At 36.5% G+C, this 25,117-nt stretch overlaps 1 protein-coding gene across 1 annotated transcript; it reads left to right on the top strand.

The window, feature by feature from the left end:
* Nucleotides 1–5,278: 5,278 nt before the first annotated feature.
* LOC100459096 (sulfotransferase 1C3-like) lies at nt 5,279–24,648 on the top strand. Its single transcript, XM_009236883.3, has 8 exons — nt 5,279–5,322; nt 9,218–9,396; nt 16,379–16,507; nt 17,476–17,573; nt 19,551–19,677; nt 22,724–22,818; nt 22,956–23,136; nt 24,536–24,648. The coding sequence occupies exons 1-8, from the start codon at nt 5,279–5,281 to the stop codon at nt 24,646–24,648; spliced, it is 966 nt and encodes a 321-aa protein (XP_009235158.3).
* Nucleotides 24,649–25,117: the final 469 nt, after the last annotated feature.

Below are 25,117 nucleotides of genomic sequence, written 5' to 3' on the forward strand. Positions count from 1 at the left end.
CTTTGCCCTGGGAATTTTCTTCTGTGGAAAATGTGAAGGAAGTATGTAACTATCTGCTCAGGAACAAAACGGGAGGGAAGTTTGTGTGACCTATTTCCCTTTGACTGACTCTTTCTTTTGTCTCAGTGACTTTGGGATTATGAGATTTTCTTTCCTTTTCACGTTTTCCCCATTTTCCAAAAGGAATAGGGAAAGCAGAGCATGGAAATCATGATTCCAGATCCACCTGTATTAAACTGGTCAATCTAAAGTAGTGAAAAGTGTAGAATCTAGTTTAAAAAGAGTTTATTCAAGTGCAAATTTTCAGAACAAGCTGCCCAGTAAGCACAGATTCCAAAGAATGGAAGTCAGAGTTGTGAAACATAGATGTTTGGGATCATTTATGTAGACAAAATTTAGGGAAGCTTAACAGAATTCCAACATCTTCGTATGTAAAGCTTAATGCATAGTTACAATGAATTGATTAGTCAAGGTATTCTTTTTCTTTTGAGAATGGTATATTTAACATTCTACAATATAAATGCAGCAGTCATGGAGTCTTGGGCACCATCTAGTACAGGACAATGAAAGAGACAGTTATAACAAAGATTAGTAATTGGAAGTGTGGAGGTCTGGTCTCTACTTCTTCCTAGAAATATACAGAACAAGAATAATGAAGAAGATAACTAATCTACAAGTTAAGAAGCCAAGTAGCAAACCTGCTATATGACTCAGCATCCAGAGAGTAACTTACCTCTTGGCATAATAAATTGAGAGTCCTGAAACATTATTTTCTTTTACATTTCCATTTTTTCTTCAAAATCTTTTGGAGAAAGCATTGGAGAAAAATCATGTATATAGCTTGTATATTTAGGTAAAAATCTCACATCATGAGGAAGGCTAATTCCTAGGAATTTATATCCCATCTAGGGAGACATAACTGGAAAGTACCGAGGCCAAATTATAAAGCAAACAAGGGAGAAGTGATCCTGGAACCTGATTCAGGCTACTTGACTACCTCTTCAATCAAAACAATTATTTGAGCCACCATTATTCTCACCTTTTCAGTTGTGCTTTGACTCAATTGCAAACAAATATCAACAACAGTGTTGAAAAAAAACAGGAAAAAACACAATGAATGATGATGTAATTCTTAGAATAGGTAATAGCTTTCACTGCCAATGTCCAAAACAAGTCCCCCACCAGTTGTTTGGAGAGTGTGTTGGATCTGAGAATTTAGTTATTTGGGTTTTTGTATCAGCCACTAATTTAATGATGTTATTTGATTCATCTGAGATATAGACACAAGCTTCAGTTTTTATGGTAGAGCAGGTTTCCACCTGGGCTGCAGTGAGCATGTCTAAAGCAATATGGTTCTGTAATAATGCCTTATAAGAGCCACTTCATTATTTAATACTGAAATATACATATGGCTATCATTTAGGGTGCTTTGTGTATAATGGGTTAGAGCCTTGTCAAATGACAGCCTCAATACCTAGTTAAGGTACAAAGATGGAAGCCAAGTGATCATATCAGTGAACACAGAATGAACCCAATGAGATTGTAAATGAGACAAAAGTTGCAGGTTTTGATAGTATACAACCTAATCAAGCATGTGCCCACATATAACCCAACCCAAGGAATGCTGTTCTAATCATCATGGGGGCAATTGTGGCCTTAAACTAGTGCCACATAGCCAAGGTATTTCATCTGGAGCAAACCAATAAATACTCAGTTGTTGTTGCATGCCAATCAGTACTTTGTAATATAGTTGTGTGGATATATCATTATTTGGGTATCTGTCCCATATCTCTACTGCTACTGGGCCAAGTATCTTTGGTATGATTTCTCTATTCACAATGTAAAGGAGCAAGCTGACAGAGCTGACCAAAGCAGTGGGTAAGCTAGATGAGACTACCCCAAATTTGTGTTAAACCATTTTGAAATTTAATTATCTTATCTTTCAATTGAGACATTGTCATTCCATCTCAAAGCTGGGGCAGCGACTGTGTTAAAGCTAATGAACTCGTTTCTTTTACCAAGAAGATCTTCCCATGCCCTTTATTCTATAAAGTGTTATTAATAGGCTGAAGATGTATATTATTCTTAGTCATACTAGTGTCAAGCACCAATGACTACTTTTAAGAAACATGGATATATTTCTGATATTCTATCCAATCTTGTCTTTGAGAGGAGATAGCCACCATGGGAGGCCAGAACTACTAGAAAGGGGTATGAGATTACATGCCCAATAAGCATCTTTTTATAATCTATTAGTGTAATGGTGGGACCATTGCTGTTTAATACTAGGCCCATTGCAGAAACACTAGCTTTGTGTGCAACAGCTAGTAATAGTAAAACCAATGCATGCAAGAAAGTATGAAAGGAAAGAGCTGTAGTGGGAGTTTGTAAAGGAAAATCTTTCAAATATATTAAAAATTGTTAATAGTAAGCATTCGTTCAGATGTAGGCCTAGTACAGTCTTGGGTTTTAGCTATATGCATCAGATATTGTTTTCTTATCAACCTGGTGTCGACTTATTATGAGTCTGAGGTCACCTTCTGGGGAAATAGTACACTCAGGAAATGGAGTCTTCTCTTGATGAGAAATGTGGATCCCAGAGTCTATTCCTTCTAAATTAATAGCACAAGGATTAGTAAGAAGCACTTGGTAAGGGCTCTTTCATTTTGTTTCAAGAGATTCTTTTTTCTTTTTTTGAGATGGAGTGTCTCTCTGACACCCAGGCTGGAATGCAGTGGTACCATGTTGGCTCACTGCAACCTCTGCCACCCAGGTTCAATTGATTCTTTTGCCTCAGCATCCCAAGTAGCTGGGACTACAGACATGAGCCACCATGCCTGGCTAATTTTTTTGTATTTTCACAGCGACAGAGTTTCACCATGTGGGTCAGGCTGCTCTCAAAATCCTGACCTCAAATGATCCACCCACCTCAGTTTCCCAAAGTGCTGGGATTACAGGCCTGAGCCTCCATGCCTGGCCTCAAGAGAGTCTTTTAAAAGATGTTTCCAGTAGACAAAATCTCCTGGTTGAAGATGGAGGGCCTTGAATCCTTTGTTTCCTGGAAATCCACTAAGAAAATCATCTTTCACTAGGTTGCAATTTTTAGTTAATTGTTTCACAACATGAAAACAATAAAGCAATATGCCTCCCTTTGAATTAAGGAGTTACAGTGTTCTGGGAACAGATACATATGTCTGCCAATTATTATTCCAAATGGAGACATCTCTTCCAATGTTAACTAATTTTTCTCAGTGCATTCCAGAGGGTCCAGCTTGCCTTATTTTCAAAAAGTGTATAAAGATTGAGTTTAAAAAAAAACAAAACTGGAATCCAATTTCTACAAGTATCATACCAGTCCCCCAAATCCTCTTAGTTGCTTCTTAGTGCAGGGAAAAGTGAAGGCCAATATTCCTTTTATCCTCTCCAAGTGCATAAAAAAAATCTTCCTTTGATATTAGATGACCCAAATATCTTATTTGCTTTTTAAAACACTGAAGATTTTTTTTTTCTGAGACCTTTTGTCCCTTTGAGGCTATCATAACAAGTGAATTTCATCTTCTATATATACTTGCCAACCCTCTGAGCAGAGATGCAAATCATCTACATATTGTTTCAAAATGGGTTTCCTAAGAAAGTCGATATCATAGAGATCTACTTTTAATATTTGTGAAAAGTAAGTTGGGCTCTCAGTGCATTTCTGAGGCATGACTTTACATGTGTGTTGTCTGTCTTCCCTAATGAAAGCAAAGAGAAGTGTCTGTCTATCCACAGGAATTCTACAGAATACACTGCATAAGTCCATTACAGAAAACAATTTGCCTTAGGTAGAAATGGCAGTCTGCCACAAATACGAGTTTGGAACTACTGGATACAGAGGAGAGACTATGTTGTTAATTGCTCTCAGATCCTGTACAAACCTCCATCTTCTATCATTTGATTTCTTTAAGGGAAAGATTGAAGTATTACATGGGCTTATACAGGAGATAAGTAGATTTATTTTTATATAGTTAAAAACTATAGAACTCCTTCTAAATCTTCTTGTTTTAAAGACTATCGGATAAAGTTTGGAAAAGTTTTTACTGAGTCCATTTGCATTTTGACTGGGACAACTAAGATATTTTTTCCAATATCAGTGTATGACTTTGACCACAATTGATCAGGTACTACCTTTAAGAGTTTTTGTGATTCTTCATTAGTCAATAATTTGATGTCCTCTATGGCAACAGGAGTTGCAATTTGTGAATTTAAGAGGATCACATTCCAAAACATTCATTGTATCTGGTAATTCAGATTATGTAGTTCTAAGAAGTCTCTTTCTATCTAATGAATGGGATCTGAGGAAACTAAGACAAAAAGCTGAGTTCCTTGTAAAGGATCTAGCTGAAAAGCTACAGGCTAAGATTTATATGCCAGTACACAGGTATTAGTGACATCCACCATTTGAAGTATTTGTTTGCTCCAAGGAATGAGGCCTTGTAATAAGGTGGGACACTCATCTAATTATGCCCTTGTTTCTTTTACACTCATATTTTCAGTGACTGACATCTTCTATTAGATTCCTCAAAAGAAATTTCTCTTGACAGAAATTTATACCAATTTCAGCTGGTGATCTAAACTCCTTTGAAATATTATTTTACTCAAGGCCTAAATTATTACCCTCATTGTTCATTTCAGTAACACTTTAACCAAGCAAACTTCATTTTTATCTGAAGAGAAATCCAATGGTTACTCAACCTCTGTTAGGAACAGAGACTTCCTTCAATCATCTGATTTAATTTTGCTTGGTGATGTTTACTTTGAAAAAATAATTAACTCCAAAATATTCCAAACTGACTATGATGTCACAAACTTCAATTAACCTTTGAAATTTAAATTTCTCCCATAAGTTAAATTAGTTCAAATGGTTAAATTAATTGATGGAGCCCAAACCTGCCAACCAACAGTAAGAGAAGTATGAATATCTATGTTAATAGGAGAACTATGATTTGGGGAAGTCCACATCTTCCAAATATTTTTAAACAAAGATTACCTGACTTCAGGGGAACTCCTATGAAATAATTGTCCAATTAGAAGACCCTCATGTGTTTTACTATTATATTACCCTAGATGATAGCCATTATTCAAGCAACAAATTGCTTCACAAGTTTGCCCATGTGAGCAGATAAACATTGCCTATGATATTGAAGGAGAATTGATGGGTAATCTTAAGCATCTGTTCAAAGATGCTTCCAGGGCATGTTTTGCCTGCCAATGAGACCACCTGGGCAGGACTGCAAATATGGGACACAGGCAGGAACCCAAACTTCTAGGATCTGAGCATAGGTGGGCTGCATACATTCTCTTTATTCTGCTTAATGTATATTCTCTGGTGGATTTAGCCTTATAATTGATGAAGGAGAGTTCCTAGAGTAATGGTGGAAAGAAAAATTTTATTTTGCATTCCCAACTCGGGAAATGCAAAATAAAGCAAAACTGACACTTGGTTCTGCTTTGAAAAATGGCTAAGCATCGCAAATACCACATTCATGGAAAAAGAGACTGTGCACCTTGAAATGAAACACATAACAAGTCACTCCACCTAGTTCTAGTGCACAAAGTAAGTGAAATTATGCATATTTCTTTGGAATGGATTGAATACAAGACAAAAGGTTGTTTCAGTATGGGGCCAGGGGGCCACCTGGGCACTGCAGCCATCCACTGCTTTTGCATATTCACATGGTCAGAATTACCCAGAGTATATTTTCAAGAATTCCAAGTCTATGAAAACTCTATTTTTTAAAAATAAAAAACTTACAGGACTTGGAAGTGCTACCAACTTCATGCCTTTTTTAAGGATTCAAAATCCCAACTGATGAATTCAATGATCAAAGACATTCTGCAAGAAAGAAACCTGTTTCACTATTTCCAGAAAGCCCTCAAGTTCATGTCCCCATGGAAACTACTTTTTTAAGAACACTGATTAAAAAACTAAAGATATACATTTCTCTGGATATTTTGACATATGTTTATTATTTTCTCTCACAATGAAGAATGAGGGATTAACACTTATTCAATGTCAACTACATTAAAGGCATTTTACAATGCCTTTAATGCCTTTAATTGTACAAATTTTGCATTTATTATGTCACTCTGACCCTAAATACTTCTTTAATCTCAATGCATAAGTTCTTTTCTGCAAACTAATACATGTCTGATTCTGAAAGGCTTCCTTTTCTCCTTCCAAATGGGACAAAGAGCCTCAATGTGTACAGAAAGATTAAATATTCCACATATTTACTGTATTAGTCCATTTTCATGCTGCTGATAAAGACATACTCCCAGCAAATTATAAAAGAAGGAGGCTTAACATCTACTTATGATCCCACATGGCTGGGAAGCCTCACAATCATGGCGGAAGGCAAGGAGGAGCAAGTTATGTCTTATATAGATGGCAGGAAACAAAGAAATAAAGAGCTTGTGCAGGAGAATGCCCCCTTATAATACCATTAGATCTACTTAGACCTACCCAGCATCACAAGAATTCCATGGGAAAGACCTGCCCACATGATGCAGTTACATTACACCAGGTCTCTCCCACAACATGTGGAAATTCAGAATGGGATTTGGGTGGAGACAGAGCCAAACAATATCATTCCACCCCTGGCCCCTCCCAAATTTTATGTCCTCACATTTCAAAACCAATCATGCCTTCCCAATAGACCCCAAAGTCTTAACTCATTTCAGTATTAACTCAAAAGTCCACAGTCTAAAGTGTCATCTGAAACAAGGCAAATCCCTTTCACCTATAATCCTGTAAAATGAAAAGAAGGTTAGTTACTTCCTAGATACAATGTAGGTACGGGCATTTGGTAAATACACCCATTCCAAATGGGAGAAATTGGCCAAAACAAAGGGGCTACAGGCCCCATGCAAGTCCTAAATCCAGTGGGGTAGTCATATCTTAAAGCTCCAAAATGATCTCCTTTGACTCTATGTCTCACTTCCAGGTCATGCTGATGCAAGAGGTGGGATCCCACAGTCTTGGGCAGCTCCAACCCTGTGACTTTGCAGGGTACAGCCTCCCTACTGGCTGCTTTCATGGGCTGGCCTTGAGCATCTGCAGCTTTTCCAGGTGCACAGTGCAAGCTGTCAATGGATCTACCATTTTGGGGTCTGGAGAACAGTGGTGGCCCGCTTCTCACAGCACCACTAGTCAGTGCCCCAGTGGTCTGTGTGATAGCTCTGATCCCACATTTCCCTTCTGCACTGCTCTAGCAGAGGTTCTCCCTGAGGGCTCACCCCTTGCAACAAACTTCTGCCTGGGCATCCATGTGTTTCCAAACATCTTCTGAAATCTAGGCAGAAGTTCCCAAACCTCATTTCTTTACTTCTATGCACCCACAGGATCAACACCATGTGGAAACTTCCAAAGCTTGAGGCTTAAACCCCATGAAGCCATGGTCTGAGCTCTGTGTTGGCTCCTTTCAGCCATGGCTGGAGCAGTTGGGAAGCAGAGCACCAAGACCCTAGGCTGCATGCAACACAGGACCCTTGGCCCAGTCCACAAAACCATTTTTTCCTCCCAGGCCTCCAGGCCTGTGATGGGAGGGCCTGCCATGAAGACTTTTGACATGCCCTGGAGACATTTTTCTCATTGTCTTGGAGATTAACATTCAGTTCCTCATTACTTATGCAGATTTACACAGCTGGCTTGAATTTCTCCCACAAAAGTGAGATTTTCTTTTCTATTGCATTGTCAGGCTGCAAATTTTCCAAACTTTTATGCTCTGCTTCCTTTATAAAACTGAATGCCATTAACAGCAACCAAGTCACATTTGAATTCTTTGATGTTCAGAAATTTATTCCACCAGATACCCTAAATCATCTTTCTCAAGTTCAAAGTTCCACAGATTTTTGGGACGGGCAAAATGCCACCATTCTCTTTGCTAAACCATACCAAAAGTGACCTTTACTTCAGTTCCCAACAAGTTTCTCATCCCCATCTGAGACCACATCAGACTGGATTTCATTGTCCATATCATTATTGGCATTTTTGTAAAGGACATTCAACAAGTCTCTAGGGAGTTCCAAACTTTCCCACATTTTTCCTGTCTTCTTCTGACCCTCCAAACTGGTCCAACCTCTGCCTGTTACCCAGTTCCAAAGTCAAGTTTACATTTTCAGTTATTTACAGCAGCACCCCACTCTATTAGTACAAATTTTTTGTATTAGTCCCTTTTCATGCTGCTGATAAAGACATATCTGAGACTGGGCAATTTAAAAAATAAAGAGGTGTAACAGACTTAAGTTTCCATGTGGTGGGGGAAGTCTCACAGTCATGGCATAAGACAAGGAGCAGCAAGTCATATCTTATATAAATGGCAGCAGGCAAAGAAAAAAAGAGCTTGTGCAGGGAACTCCCCCTTATAAAGCCATCAGATCTCAGGAGACCTCTCCACCACCATGAGAACTCCATGGGAAAGACCAGTCCCCACAATCCAGTTACCTCCCACTGGGTCCCTCCCACAACACATGGGAATTCAAGATGAGATTTGAGTGGGGACACAGCCAAACCATATCATACCCCAACTTAATTCCAACTTTCCAGAGTTAGTAGACATGAGAGTTTTGGGGTACATGGGTACATGAGAGTTTTTTATGCTGTAACTCATGGCTGATATTTCAAAAATGATTCCATGAATGAAAAAAAACTACATAAAACTATGTTGTTTGAAGATTTTCCCTGTGAAAACTATTCAAGAAAATAGAGTATAGAATGTTCCTTAAAACCATTGTTTTGAGTTTTCTTCAATGTAATGGTCTTGCTTCTAATTGTACAAAATAATATCTTGAAGACAATGAAGCAATATATGACACATAACCCATTATATTTCCTATTAACAGGTAATACAGTTGTTAGGTCATGCATAGAAAAAAGACTATTTGGTTATAAATCTCAGCACCAACAGGTATTGATTATTTTACTTTTATCAAATTACTTAAACTTATAATGACTTAAGTTTCCACATCTAGAAAAAAGAGGAAAAATACCTATTTTATGTGGTTGCTATGAAGATTAAATAATTAAGTTACTTAGAGTAAATTGTTTGCATGTTTATGTTAGCTTTCACTTACTTTATATTATTCTAATCAATGGCAGTAAGATAATAACCCATATTATGAGCCATGAAACAACATTTTAAAAAATTTTAATTAGAGTCAATCATACCCATCCCAGATTCCCAATAGCGAAGACTGAGAAAAATGCTCCCACTATGGAAAAAAAGCCAGAATTATTTAACATCCTGGAAGTAGATGGAGTCCCTTTGCCAGTATTTTCAAAAGAATCGTGGGATAAAATCTATAATTTCCCAGCCAGACCTGATGATCTTATCCTGGCAACTTACCCAAAGTCAGGTAAGTGTTTCAGAACATAAAAATATTCAATATTTTCATGTGAAATTATTGCATAATCTGTATTGATCAATGAAACATGATTGGGATTTGGAGAGAAACAATTCCACATTATGGAGATCTGTTCTTTGGTGTTGCAGGACATTTAGCATTCCTGATCCTTAGGGTAACAATTTCCAACAGCACTCTTTGAAGATAACAGAAAAGATTTTTAAATGCCTTGGGAGTAGGGCAGATAATGCTCCCATTCCAGAACCCATAGCATACATCAAATATAAGGTCAATAAATTGAAAAACATATGGCCTTTTTAAACATCAACCCTCAAGGCAGCCTGCTAAAAACATGTCATACTCCAAATATTAATCTATTATCCCAGATATTAAACACAAGTTGATTTTCTAATCCTCTAAACTTCTTGGAGGATGTCAGTCACGAATTTCCTGTTCTTTACCAAATAAATGTCATTTGGGGAAGCCCAATGATTGACCTTGATTTAAAATGCCTTAGATTTCTAATTCTTCTCTAAAAATTCCTAGACTGGAATACATCCTAGTAACAATGGGCACACCTAATGCCCAGAGGTCATTTTTGATAGGTCATTCTCCGTTAGAAGGAACCACAGCTATTAGGAGAATTGTTGATCCCCCTCTTGGGAATAGAATATGCAAGGTGAATGTACTGCATCTTCTTTTTGAAGGAGTAAGTGATCAGTATATATTCCCAGAATTGTTTGTTTTTATTAAATATCTGTAAAAAATAAAGCACACAAAATAACCAGAAAAAATTAATGGGGACACGTAGAAGGATACAAGAACCAATGGGAAAGGGCTCACAATGGCCACATTTGGCACAGTTTGAGCATCCAAAAGAATGACTTCTAACTGATTGGGAGAACATTAAATAAAAACCTCCTGTTCAGCCATGCTGAAGAGACAAGATTGGATGTGTACTCTGGTGATAATCAAAAGGAAAGCTGGACAAAATATATTAAACCACTGGTTTCTGACCTTGGATAACAATTGTCTCAGACTTCAGTCTGAAGATGCTTTCTGAACAGGGTTTAGTTATAGGGAGCAAAAGAAAGAGTCATAACAAACTCATTGAGTTCAAGAGCCAGATATAGGAGTTCTGAGAGGTTGAAGTGGCTGTTATTTGCAGGGTAGAGCACCAGAGAAAATGAACTACACAAATAAATATCTTTAGATATCTTCAGAGAAGACTCTTTTAGTCTATTGTTGAATGGTAGACTGCACTTGCATAGAGCCCAGCTCCATAAGATTAGTCAAGGAACTAACAGAAAACTATTAGTCATATAATTCCTAGAGATTATACAAAGTTGTGAGACTTCTGTGCTCCAATCAGGATATGACGGGCAGAATTGTGGTCCCCATGACATTAGTCCTCTGTTATTACATCTACAGTTATTTCATATTACATTCCCAAAGAGATTTTGCAGCTGCTATTAAAGTAACTAATCAGCTGATATTAAACTAGGGAGATTATCTTGGACTATCTGGATGGACTCAGTGGAATCACATGAACTCTTCAAAGCAAAGAGGAAGTCAGAGAGATGTGGCAGAGCAGAAAGTCTGAGAAATTTAAAGCATAACAAAAGTTTAATGCATGATTATAGACTAAAAGATGAGAAGAGAAAGTATCAATGAAACAGTTATCTCAATACTGCAGCCACAAGCAACTGAATTCTGTTGGCATCTAGGAGCTTGGCAAAACACCCTGAAGTCCCAGATGAGAATGGCAGCCCTAGCTGATAGCTTGATTTTAGCCTAGTGAGACCCTAAACAGAGCACCAGCCATGTTAAGCCCAACTTCTAACCTACAGAAACTGTGACCTAATATTCAGGTGTTGTTTTAACTTATTAGATGTGTGGTAATTTGTTACCACAAACTTTTCAACCTAGAATTCCATATACCCAGTAAAAATTATATTTTAAAATGTTACTTAAAAATAAAGGTCATACACTTTTTCTCAGATAGAGAAAAGCTGAGAGAATGTGTTGCCAGCATAGCTGCTCTAAAAATAAATAAATAAGTTATGTTAAAGAAATTTCTTCAGTGTAACAGAAAATGATAGTAATGAAATATAGACCTGTTACACAAAGGAATAAGGAATGTCAGAAATAATAATAACATGAGAGAATATCATAGACAATTTTTCTCATTCTTAAATTTCTTAAAGGATAACATGTTACAGAGTTTATAACATATGTGCAAACTTACATTAAATGCAAACCATAAAGGGTAGAGCTTTCCATTTTTTCCCCAAATTATTGTTGCCTAACCTAAAGTTTGAAGCTATTCTCCTATCTATACTTCCATAGTTTTATAGATTTAATTTTAATTTTTTCAGGTCTGATGCATTGCACTTTGACTTTTTTGCATGTGGCACTAAGTAAGTGTCAATTCTTTATGTCTATCCTTACAACAATATCACAGTCTTTTGAATGCTGAAGCTGATTTAAATGTCATGAAATCAACTCATATAAACCCCATCACTTTACTCTTTCTATCAAAAATATTGGCTTCTAATGACAATTATATTTTCATATAAATCTTGGAATCAATTTGTCAGTTTGTGATTGAGATTGAATTGAATTTATAGATTAATTTTGAAACAGCTGATATCTTAAAAATATTGATTCTTTTGATCGATAGATATGGTATGCTTCCTTATTTATTTAATTCTTATACAACTTCTCTCGTAGTGTTTTCACTTTCAAATCGTCCACAGCTTTGTTAAATCTATTTCTGAATATTTCATGTTTTCAGGTGCTATTTATTTTATCAGTGGTATTTTTTAAATGTCATGTTCCAATTGTGTGTTGCTGGAATGTTGAAAGATAATAGTTTTGTATATTGACTGCATATCTTATTGTGACCTCACTAAATTTCCTTAGCAGGTTAAGTGACTTTTTTTATTAAGCTCCTTAGTATTTTAGAAATCTATGATGTTTCCATTACATTATTAAAAAATGTGGATTTTTTAGAGGTGTCCCTTATCAGGTAGAGGAGGTTCCCAATTTGAGCTTAATTTCCTCTACTTTTTAATGTTGGTATGTTGAAACTTTAGACTATTTATTGTAGATCTTTCATATACCTACATATGCATAAACATACCTGCATATATAAAATGCATAAAATTCGTTTAAAAAATCTCTCTTCAAGTGCTACTTTAACTTCTTCTCACAAATTGTAATAGGCTGTTTTTATTATCATTCCATTCATGGTATTTTTTAATATCCTTTACAGTCATATGTTATTTAGAATTATATTGCTTAATTTCTAAATAATTGTGAATATATTTGTTGTTGATTTCTAATTTAATTCCAATTGTATTCAAATAGCATGTTCTGTATAATTCCAATTGTCTTAGATTTATTTGAGAATTTTTGTTTAAATCCCATCTCATGGTTTATAGTTTTAAAAGTTTCATATGCACTTGAAAAGAATGTGGGTTCTGGTACTGTTGGGTAGAGTAGGATGTTTGAGTGTTCTAAAAATATCTTTAGGTCAAGCTGGCTGATAATATGGTTAAGGTCTTCAAAATTTGTACTTATTTTTTCTACTTATTCTAACAATTACTGAATCAGAAGTATTGAAATATTTAATTATAATTATTAACTTGTCTATTTCTCCTTTTAACTTTTACATATTTGCTTTATGTATGTGGAAGCCTTGTTATTTAAGTATGCACACATGCAAGAATATTTTGCCTTGATGAATTAACCTTTTCATCATTATGAAATGTTTCTCCTTATCCTTAGTAAAATACTTGTTCCCTTATAATATAGTTATTCCAACTAGTTTATATTTATTATTTGTATGGTACATATTTTTCTGTTCTTTTACTTTCAGCCTATCATGGTTTATGTGTAACGTACACTCTAATTGGGGTTGCTTGTAAAATTTTATTTAATAAAATAGTTCTCATTTATTCACAGTTTTCCATTCTGTGGTTTCAGTTATCTGTAGCTAGTTGTGGTCTGAAAACATAAAATGAAAAATTTCAAAAACAATTCATACATTTTAAATCACATGTTGCCTTGAGTAGCATAATGAAATTTTGGGTCACCATCTCCATCCCTCCTGGGATGTGACTCATTCCTTTGCCTGGCTTCTATGTCACCTGCTCATTAGTAGCTTAGTAGTTATCTAGTATATTAGATTGACTGTCATAGTATTATAGGACTTGTGCTCTTGAGCACCCTCATTTTATGTAATAATGGTCCTAAAGTGTAAGATTAGTGATGCTGCACTTTTCTATAAAGATTATATTTTATTGTTATTTGTTGTTAATCTCTTACCATTTCTAATTTATGATTAAATTTCATCATAGTTATATATAACACATAGTGTATAAAATGGTACAATCTAATTTCAAGCATTCAATGTGGGTGTTGAAATATACCTTTGCAAATAATTGGGAACTAGTCTACAATTATCTGCAAAATTGACTGTAAATCTACCACCTTACTATTTATTTTCTATATTTCCACCTTTATTCCTTTGTTACTCTTTTCCTGCCTTTTTTGGATTGACTGTTTTTTAGAATTCCATTTGCCATTTCTGGTAATACCTCTTGGTTTTATTTTACTAACAGGTACCGTAGGGTTTACAGTATGCATCTCTATCTTATCATAGTCTATGTTTAACTAATATTATATTATTTTGTGTGTTATGTAAAAAGTTTACAACAGTATTTTTTTAATTCTTTCTTCTGTTCCAAGCTTTATTTTGGTCTAAGTTCAATATAAATTAGACTTCATCAAAGTCTAAAGACCCAGTTAAAAAAATAAAAATATGCGACACAGTTGGAGAGAAAATATTCATAATACATATATCTGGCCAAAAGGTATAAAGAACTGTTACAACTGAAAACAAAAAAACAAAAAGCATGTGTTAAAGTGGGCAAAAGATGTAAAAACTTATCACCGAAAAAGCTCCACTATTAAGCAATAAACACAAAACAAGATACTCTACATCATTTATCATGAGAAAATGTGACTTAATACTATCATGAAATACCACTACACACCACTTCAAATGACTAAAAACCTGAAAATACCAAGTGTTGATAAGGACACGGAGCAACTGAAATTCCCATGCACTGTTGGGGAGGATGTAACATGGTATTAATGCTCAATGGTTTCTTATAAAACTAAACATGCACCTAACACACAACCCAGCAATTCCAATCCTAGAGATTCACCCCCACCCCCAAAATAAAAATCTGTGTTCATCAAAAAACTTGTACACAAATATTATAGCAGACTTATTCAAAAATAGCCCAACACTGAAGAAAACCTAATTTTTATTATCATATAAATGAAAAACCAAATCATTGCTTATCCATAAAATTGAGCTGTTCTCAGTAATAAAAAGAACTACAGATATATACAGGAACATAAATGAATCCCAAAATAAAGAGGGTGTGTGAAAAAATTCAGACACATGAGGACATACTGTATGGTTTCATTTATATGAATTTCAACAATGTGTAAATCTAATTTATATTGACAAAAAAATAGATCAGCAGTTTCATGGAGTCAAAAGTGAGGAAAGGAATGACTGATTGCAGTAGACACAAGGTTCTACTCTTGACTATGGTAATGGCTACATACATTTGTCAAATTTCATTAAACTCTACATTTATAATAGGTACATTCTGTTCTGTGTAATTTTTACCACACTGAAGTTTATTTCAAAAAACATGATTCCATAATGATGAAAAAAAGAAAAAGACAGAAAAACTTATGTATTATGGTTAAAGATAACCATTATTCATCTCTTAGACTAAAAAGAATTAGTTAAGAAAAAGAATTTAGAAGAATTGTAGTTCTTCCCTAATTTATGAGGGAAAGCTCTTTATATGAAGAGCTACCTAATAAATAGAGAAGTGATGAGATTAGAAAATAAACAATTTGAAACCCACAATAAAAATTAAAGTAGGATCATTAATGTATGAATCCTAAAATAATTAGATAAAATCTGAGAGTAACTGGCTGGTCACATGGTACTGAAATGTCACTATACAGTTTCATTCCTAAAACCAAATGGAAATATGGACCTTAACAATGAGTGACCTGGTGGTCACCTACAAAACTGGATGATGAACAGTAGTATCACTAGCAGTGAGGCAATCAGACATATGTACATCTTGTCATGGTACAAGAAGTACCAAGCATTGCCTGAGAAATCCGCCAAAAATGTTCACCAGAACCTAACCAAGACCTGGATTCCAGTTTATGGCAAATAGAGGAAACAGAGGAACAAAAATATACTGTGAAGAAATAATCAGACAAATCAAGAATGTGTGGAGTACTACAGGGCAACTGGCTGATCTGTTCAAAAATCAATGTGAAAGTAGAACAAAAATCAGTGTCATGAAGAAAAAATATGGAAGGATGATTCTAAGCTGAGACAAAAAGGGCAGCAAAAGTAATGCAGCCAATGCATCTTAATTGGGAAAAAGTGATTAATAACATTATGACACAATTTTTAAAAAGTTAATGTAGTTTGAGTATCTCATGTTATTAAGGATTTATTATAAACTAGATGTGATGAGAAATATTGAGTAACCATGATAAGAGAATGTCATATTGGGAGATACAGCATTTTTAGGCATGAAGTGTCATAATACAGGAAACATGGAAATTGTTCACTCAAACATGATAGTTGAGAAATTAAATACTAAAAAGATGATTGATTGATAGAGACATACATACATACATACATGCATAGATACATAGATAGATACATAGAGAGATGATAGATAGATAGACAGACAGACAGATAGATAGATAGATAGACAGATGCAGGTACAACACAAAAGTTTTCATTTTTGCCTTGACAACATTGATCTAATTTTAAAGTGCTCTCATGTTGCTGCCTTTCTTCAAAATACTCAATAGCTTAAAATAAAAGTTCAGTTGACTAAAATTAAAGAACTATTTCAAATATTTTCAGGGACACATTGGATGCAAGAAATTTTAGACATGATTCAAAATGATGGTGATGTGGAGAAATGCAAAAGAGTCCCTTCTCTACATAGACATCCTTTCCTTGAACTGAAATTTCCCCATAAAGAAAAATCAGGTGAGTAATAAGCACCAAAACAGAAAGTACTGTCACTTCAAGATTCCAGAGCAATGTGTACTATCTTTGACAGAGCTTCCATGGTAGCCAGAGGTAGCCCATGTCTTTCATGAGGTGAAATTGATCACAGGCCAACGAGTCAAACCCTAGATTGGGTCTTCAGGGCTTCTTCCTGTTCTTAGCTGGTGGCCTTTAGCTTCCCAATAAGATTTTCATTCTCTTTCTCATATTTCTACTTCCCAATGTTATGATAAAGAACACTCCCTCTCCTTTGTATTCTCCTTCATATGTTTGAATCAGTAGAAAGGCCAGAAATCAGCAATCACCTATTGTAAAAGGACAGGTGTGATTTCTGATTAAAAAGGAGGAGAAGTAGGGGGGATATACCATGGGCATTCCCAGAATTAATTGTGGGAGCTAAAAAGGTTTCTTCAGAGTGTAAAACCTGGTGAGTAACATGAAATAAAGACAGACCTCTTAGAAGGCTTTCAGAAGGAAAAATCCTTTACATGTGTTTGGGATAGACAGCTATTGTCTTCCATGAAAAAAAGTGAAAATAAATTAAACCACTCTTTAGATTAAGACACAAATGTAAATTCAAAGATTTTCCAAGAATGACAGCCTATTGTAAAAGGATGGGTGTGATTTCTGAGAAATGAAAGAGAGACAAAAAGAGAAAGGAAAAGAATAATGATATATCATAAACATTCCCAGAATTCATTGAGGGTGAGAAAGAGCTTAACTGAAAGTCTAAAAGCTGAGAGAATAAGAGGAAATAAGCAAAAGTTTCCTAGAAGGTTAGGCAGGACTGGATGCTTTGTATGTCCTTCTGGAAAAAAAATTACTATTTCCAATGAATATAAAACAAAATATAATCACTCTTTAGACAAAGATACAAATGGAATTCAAGTATTTTGGCAGAGTGTAGTGGCAAGAATAAATAAAGAATACAAATTGTTTCTTGCTAGATTTGGAGATTGCTCTTCAAATGTCCTCACCAAGACTGATAAAAACACATCTCCCTTCACATCTGATTCCACCGTCTATCTGGAAAGAAAACTGCAAGGTAAAAAGAGTGGGATTTTCAAACTTCTCTTAGCCTGGTGATACAAACTATACAACTGAAGATAATTTTTAAAATAATATACTTTGAAAAATATTTTACAAAATGTAATTTGCTATTTTTCTTAGAGGAAGTACTTAAAATCAAGGATTACATAAATTTGAAATCTGCAAACATCCGTGTTTTCCAAAATTCTTTTTCCTCTAATCCTATTTCATGAAAAATTCTTGGTCAAATTTTCCAAAATTGAATCTGTGCTGCTACAAATCAGAGAGCAGATTGGGAGTAAAATAAAGAGAAACACATTTAAAAATAAAACCCTGTTGCTTTGCCCTGCCAAAGTACTGGAAGATGCTCTCCTGGACTCAGATGCAGAAGTATAGAATCTGCTCCTTGTCAAGGCTTCCACACCTCCATAATCTACTCAGTAGACTAAGCTCAAACCTGTCCTCATTTTTATCCCCCTCACCTCTGTGTCTGATCTGTCACAAAGTCCAGTTCATTCTTCCCATCCTTCTAATCTGTGCACTACACTGTATCACTACCAACTGTACCCAAGTCAGCTCACTGCTATCTTTTGCCTCTCACTTTGTCGGCCTGCCTCTAGACCTGCCCCCTCCAACCCCTCCTCTCTGTAACCTCTATTCTTCCTAAGACACAAATCTGACTAAGGCATTTCCCTACTATAAACACTTCCACAGGTGGATGAAGACGCCTCCATATCCTCTATATGACTTCCATGCCCTTGACAGTCTGTACCCTGCTCCATCTCCTCCCCAGGGTCTTCCCATACCTGATCCTCACTACAGTCCTCCTGAAATCCTGCAGGTCCTTTCACACATGGAGCATCCACACACTTTCCATGTGCTCCCACCTGACTCACACATCTCCTCATCTTTACTTGCATAATTCCTACTTGTTCTTCCAGCCTTTTCATAGAGACCTCCTATAGGAAGCTTCTCTGTCCCCATGGCTGTGTGGGTTTCATGTATCTATATTGGTGAATCTGTGCAGGTGTTTGCCTCATCATTTTGTTCACCGCATTGAGTTATAATTTTCTCTCTTCTTACCTCACTGATCAGACTGTGAGCTCCTGACAGGCAGGGACTTGATCATGCCCAATTTGTCAAGCTAAACAGTGTCGGGCACATAGGAAGGGTTAACATCTCTGTTCTGCATTCGTAGACTGAACAACACTGAATTGCCAATGGTCACATCACCATGCCCCTCTGTGCTAACAATGTGAGATATATATCATCAACAAAATCACTCTAATCTTTGAAAACAACTGTCTGAAACATTCCTCCATGTGAGTCTCATACAAATATCATGGAACTAGCTCTGGACTCAGTGTCCCAATTTTTGTGACCAGGCATGACCCACTCATGTACTAAGCATGAATTAGTGGGAGTCTTTCCAATTCTCTGAAGGTCATTTACTTCTTCTATTGAAGGATAACACCTGTTCTCTCCTTACCTAACACTAATCCTAATAAGAGCCAAATGAGATGGCATGCACCAAAATGTTTTCTCACTCTCTAGTCTTTCCCCTGCTGTGAATCTGGAAAATTTCTTTCAACTCACTCAGACACAGCTGAAACTCACCATTTCATGGCCCGTTCCCTGAATGCCCAGGAATGCTTTGTCACTGGCTTCATGACTACTCAGCATATCACATCATATTCCAACCACGATTGACAGTGCTGTCCTAACAATGTGTTCATTTCCTGCATAACCAGGAAGAGTGGTTCCTCATAACCACTCTGAAGTGGGGCATTCTCATTTGTCTTTGTGTTCTCCATGGCTATCAGGGTTGCAGAGTCAAAAAGGCTCTTTTGTTTAATGTTTTAATTGATAACTAATGTATCTAATGCTATAAACTCATAGGATATAGTTACCATTGTATTGAAACACTCACTTAGAGTATTTCATGTCAATCTATTTTTCTCTCCATGGCTTCCTTCCCTCTCCTTGATTTCAGATTGTCTATGTGGCCAGAAATCCCAAGGATTGCCTGGTGTCCTACTACCACTTTCATAGGATGGCTTCCTTTGTGCCTGATCCTCAGAATTTAGAAGAATTTTATGAGAAATTCATATCAGGAAAAGGTGAGTTCAAACTGATTTTTTTGGTACCCTCTTTCAGAAGACTCTAACAATAAGCACCTCTGTAAACAGGAGGAGAAAATTACAAAAGGCCATCCTGATTGAGGAGGTCCTATCTTGATGATCTAGGACTGGAGACGCCAGGTAGAAGAGCTATTTTTCCAAAATTGAATACAAATGTAAATTGAAGTCAACTGGGGTCATAAGTTTTGGGACAAAGGTAAAAAGCCCCAAATCCTTCACTTGAGTTTCAAACAATCAACTTCAAAATAAGAAGAGGCAACATTTCCTATGGGAAGACCTGGCAGTGGGGAAGGCATGAGTTGATCTCCTGCCATTTGGTCTAGCAGTGTTATTGGATGTCCAGGCCACCACGTCTAGTTACAAAAGTCATACACTGCACAGCCACAAAGAGCCTTTCCCATAGGTCATAGTGCACAATCTTAGACCTGTTCACCTGCAGGAACCTCACATTAGAATTAGCAGCCATGACCTCTCATCCACTTACTAACAAGATCACACCTTCCAGAGAAGCAGTGAACAAATTAGGACCACACTTTTCAAAATAGCAATTGACTAGATTTGACCAGGTGTCAAATCAGATTGGCAAGGATCTCAAACCCTTCACAGAAGAAGAATATCTCATGAAAACAACAATCTCTAGACAGAAGAAAGACAAGATGGCTACATAAAGTGATTTAGGATGTAAGGATCATCTTTACATATTTTTATGAGCATTAATGCAGAAGCATGATTATAATATTTCATTATAACTGCAGTGAGCAGAACCTAGACAAATGGACAAAAATTACATGGTGTCTCCACCATTTCATTAACGTCTCTCAAATAATTAAAACTTCCATAAGCCAAGTGGGTGAATTGTGAGGCTGAGTGCTCCCAGTCCTTGAGCAACCTAACTATCGCTGAGCAAGTGTGTTATAGACCTGAGCTTCATTATAACCAGTCCTGACATATTCATATTCATATTCTTTTGAGGAAAAAGAAAAATCAAAATGAAGTGACTTCCACAACATGACCTGAATAAAAACAGATATCTGTGGAAAAGTCAATAAATAATAATTTCCATCAAGCATGTCTCTCCAGTGAATCAAGAGAGATAACCTCATTAGAACATTTTCTCTAGAAACATAAATTAAAACGGACTGACAGATGGACATAAGAAAAATAACAAATCTACATAGGACTCCAGGTGAATAGATTTCCAATATTTATGCAGAGAAGTTTTGAGAGCAGGAAAAGTAGGAGGAAGCAGAGGAAGAGAGGATCCCAGCTTCTTTTTTTATATGATTTTTTCCCAAGGCCTGCATTTTCTTACATTTTTTTGTGTCAACTTGGCTGGATTGTGACACCTACTTATTTAATCAAACAACAATCCTATTGTTTCTGTGAAAGTGCCAATTGTGTAGTTCTGATTTACGTCTATAATCAGTTGATTTTAAGAAATGGAGATAATGTTAAGTATTAATAATATGGGTGGTCTTTATGCAATCACCTGAAGGTCTTAAGAGAAAAAAAAAAACTCAGGTTTCCAAAAGAAAGGATTCTGCCTCAAGGCTGTTATATCGAATCTTGCCTGATTTTCCAGCATCCCCTACAGATTTAAAACATGCCAAGACTCACAATTGCAGGAGCCAATTCCTTTAAATAAAACATCTATACATAATATACATTATATATGTACATTTATCTATAAATACATATTACATAGACATTGCTTAAAATAAATTATATGTGTACACATATATATTATGCACATATATAAAACATGCACACACATAAATATACATGGATGAGTCCCCTTTATACTTGGTTTCCCTTTCTGCAGTTTCAGTCACCCACAATCAACCCCATTCCAAAAATATTACAGTATTTCAAGAGAAAGGATAGAGAGAGGCAGATTACATTCACATAGATGTGAATGTATTAGAGAATATTGTTATAAAAGCTCTGTTTTATTATTAGTTTTGTTGTAATTCACTCACAGTGCCTAATATATAAATTAAACTAACATACACATGTATGTGTAGGAAAAAACATATACACTATTATAATATAAATTGGTACTATCTGTGGTTTCAGGCATCTGCTGGGGGTCATGTGATATATCCCCTGTGCATAAGGAAGAACTAATATATTCTCCTCTGGATTTGCCTATTGCTCTGTTTCTCTGGAGAACCTGGCTGACACAGATGCCAGTCACCATGACACGTGCCAAACTTCAAGTCACTGCAAACTTACATCTTTGTTCGTCGTGATTCAAAAGAGAGCATTTCACACACTTGCTCACTTGGTCTGTGGTCATTTTCCTCTGGAGAATGTTTTCCATCATCCTCCAGACAAATCTTCACGTCCACTTAGCACAATGCTTGCAACATAGCTCACCCTGAATAAAGAGAGAGCTCCTGTGTTTATAATGACTGCCCAGAACCAAGCCAGGAAGCTGCCAGAAGTTACAACCTATCAGGGACACTAAAACATCCCTGGGATAAAATATGTCACTGGCTAACTCATGTCCACTCATTCTCTTACCAACTGGTGAAAAGAAAATGCATCCCGAGTTTACCACATAGATGTAGCCTCAGCTGGAAATAGAAGTTCTCCTCTAGGGCACCTCTCTTTCTGCTGCTGCTGCATCGCTTTCCAAACAGGAACTTGCAAACTGCATAGCACAGCTATACAGGGAAAGCAGCAGGAGGACCCTACCCCTGAATCTGATAGTGTGAATTAGTTGAGTCTGAAAATAAACACTGTTTACTCGGAACAGGGGAAGTATTTTATTGCCTAATGTTTTAAGGCATGTCACAAGACATAGTCAATGTGTGCAAAGTCACATATTACAAACGTGTACCATAAATCTCTGCTTTACACCATAAATATAGACAAATTTTATTAGTAGAAAATTATTTCCACTTCATTAAGGAACCAAAATGAAAGTTACAGAAGCCTATTTCAAAGGAGAGTTAATTTATTTTATAGCCTTTGGTTTTGTCCCGGTAATGGGAACTAACAGAGTTCTGATGTTTTCCAGTTGCTTATGGGTCCTGGTTTGACCATGTGAAAGGATGGTGGGCTGCAAAAGACACGGACCAGATCCTCTATCTCTTCTATGAGGATATTAAAAAGGTAAGTGGCACTGAGACTTAGAGTCAGCCCCAGAAACCCTCCTGACAATGTTATTCTGTTAAACAAGGTGTCGGTTTAATTGGCCAAGATCTTCTTCTTTCCTCCCTCTTCACCATGCCTTTTACTTCCATGGTCAGAATCCAAAACAGGAGATCCACAAGGTGTTGGAATTCTTGGAGAAAACTTTGTCAGATGATGTTATAAACAAGATCATCCACCATACCTCATTTGATGTAATGAAGTATAATCCAATGGCCAACCAAACTGCGATACCGTCTCACATATTCAATCACTCCATCTCAAAATTCATGAGGAAAGGTCGGTGGCATTTCTTTCACTGAACTCAATTCTAAAAAATTTTCTGCCCTGTAGGCTAAAATAATTTTCAACCTAATTTTCAGGAAGAAGTGACTCATTTCAGTTAAATTTTGAACCTCTGCTGCCTTCACCCTGCCTGTTTGCTGAAAGCCAATGTCAGTGGTTCTGAAACTTTAGTCACATTAGAACCCCTGCAGACCTTGCTAAAGCTTTGATTGCTGGTCTCTGCTCTGAGATACTGATTCCATAGGTCCAGGAGTAGCCCTCAAATTTGCCTTTCTCTCAAGTACTCAGGTGATGCTGTTGGTGCTGGTCACTTTGATTAGAATACCCAGCTCAACCATGAACTTCCCCTTGAAGGCTCATGCATCCTCTGAGCAGCTTTGAACACTCATCTTTAGTCTATCCCTGTAGTTCAAAACCCTAGCTAAGCACTTAGTACTTAGATTTGTAACTATTGGTATTCATGTCTGTCTCCAAAATAAGATGATAGAGTGTCCTGAAGAGAATGCTGTGTTCAGTTTTGTTCCACTAGAACCTAGTATAGAGACTCATACCTCAAAAAAACTCCATAAAGGCCTGTTGTGTGAATGTATGCATAAATGAACATTATTTCTGTCCTCAAGAAGCTAACATTCTAGATACATGCACAAATAGCTGCAAAAAGTTATAAACAAGAAAGTAAAGTGGAGGCTATACTAGGAATTCCCTAATACCAGTTCTCCTGACTGTATCAAAATTACCTTTAAAAATAGTGACCCCATTCCTGAACATTCCAATTAACTAGTTGCCAGTTGGAATCTAGAATTTGACATTATTGTCAAGTATTTCAGATGAGTCTTCTTGTCAAAGGGTAGGAAACCAGTAGAAATAAAGTACTAGGATAATTCAGAGAAACAATTCATTAGTACAGCATTTGTTGGGCTGACAAGGTACAATAGTTTGCAGAAGATCACTAGTATCTAAATGTCACTTCCGGTACCCAACAACAAATATCTTCTCCAATGAGGTTACTGACATCTTGTAAAGTCTTTCACTGTCCCTGGGAAAATAAGACATGATGTCCCCCAGGAAGTGCATGATGGTAACCAGCTGTAGACTTTGGGTTGGGTACACTAGAGCCAGGAGTGTACCCTGGAGCAGAAGATTCAGCACAGTGGGGCACCTCAGTGGGGCCTGCAGCATTTGAGGAAGGAATATAAGGATGCTGTGTGCCTTGTGGTAAGAAAGCCAAGTGGAGTGGAAATGAGGGACCATTCATAGTGGGAAGACCAGGGGGAGTGGGACTGAGGGACCCTCCCTCATGGGAAAATCACGTGGGTAGACTTAGGAACCATTCACTATAGAAAGGTTAGTTGGAATGGGTGCAGAGTCTGTCACAAACTTTGATGTCCTACAGGGAGGCCTGGAGACTGGAAGAACCATTTTACTGTGGCTATGAACGAGAACTTTGATAAGCATTATGAGAAGAAGATGGCAGGGTCCACACTGAACTTCTGCCTAGAGATCTGAGAGGAACAACAACAAAATAAGAGAGAGACTAAGCCAACTATTTTGACTTTTATTCTGTTGAGCAAGGAACTGTGACTGAATGTGGTGCTTATGAGCTTCAGTCTGTCTCATTTAGTGTGCCTAGTCTGCTAAAATATTAAAACATCATTTAAAATATCAACACACCAGCTAATTTCAGTAAATAAAATAAAAGAAATAGCAGAGTCTGCCAACCTGTGTTTTTTTTTTTTTTTTAAGTACAGATATGTTTTATTGGGGATGAGAGATAAAGCAAAAACAAACAATTGCATCATGCATTCCCATGTGTGATCCCAAGTAGATTTCACAAGAAAATCATGCATAGGTATTAGAAGTCCCATTATTAAGAGAAAATGAAACACCTTGGAGTGAACATTCTACACTTTTATGTATAAATAATAACTTTCAAGAGAAAAGAGCTGATAAATAGGTTTCAGAGTCACCATTTATG

This window comes from Pongo abelii, chromosome 12, assembly GCF_028885655.2.
Source record: "Pongo abelii isolate AG06213 chromosome 12, NHGRI_mPonAbe1-v2.0_pri, whole genome shotgun sequence".
Lineage (NCBI taxonomy): Eukaryota > Metazoa > Chordata > Mammalia > Primates > Hominidae > Pongo > Pongo abelii.

Bases quoted from the DNA above. Each gene is read 5' to 3' on its own strand.
- LOC100459096 (XM_009236883.3), top strand. From the start codon at position 5,279: ATGGGACACAGGCAGGAACCCAAACTTCTAGGATCTGAGCATAG. The intron at 9,397-16,378 runs GTAAGTGTTTCA...AAATATTTTCAG, and splicing joins GGCAACTTACCCAAAGTCAG to GGACACATTGGATGCAAGAA. The intron at 23,137-24,535 runs GTCGGTGGCATT...GATGTCCTACAG, and splicing joins CTCAAAATTCATGAGGAAAG to GGAGGCCTGGAGACTGGAAG.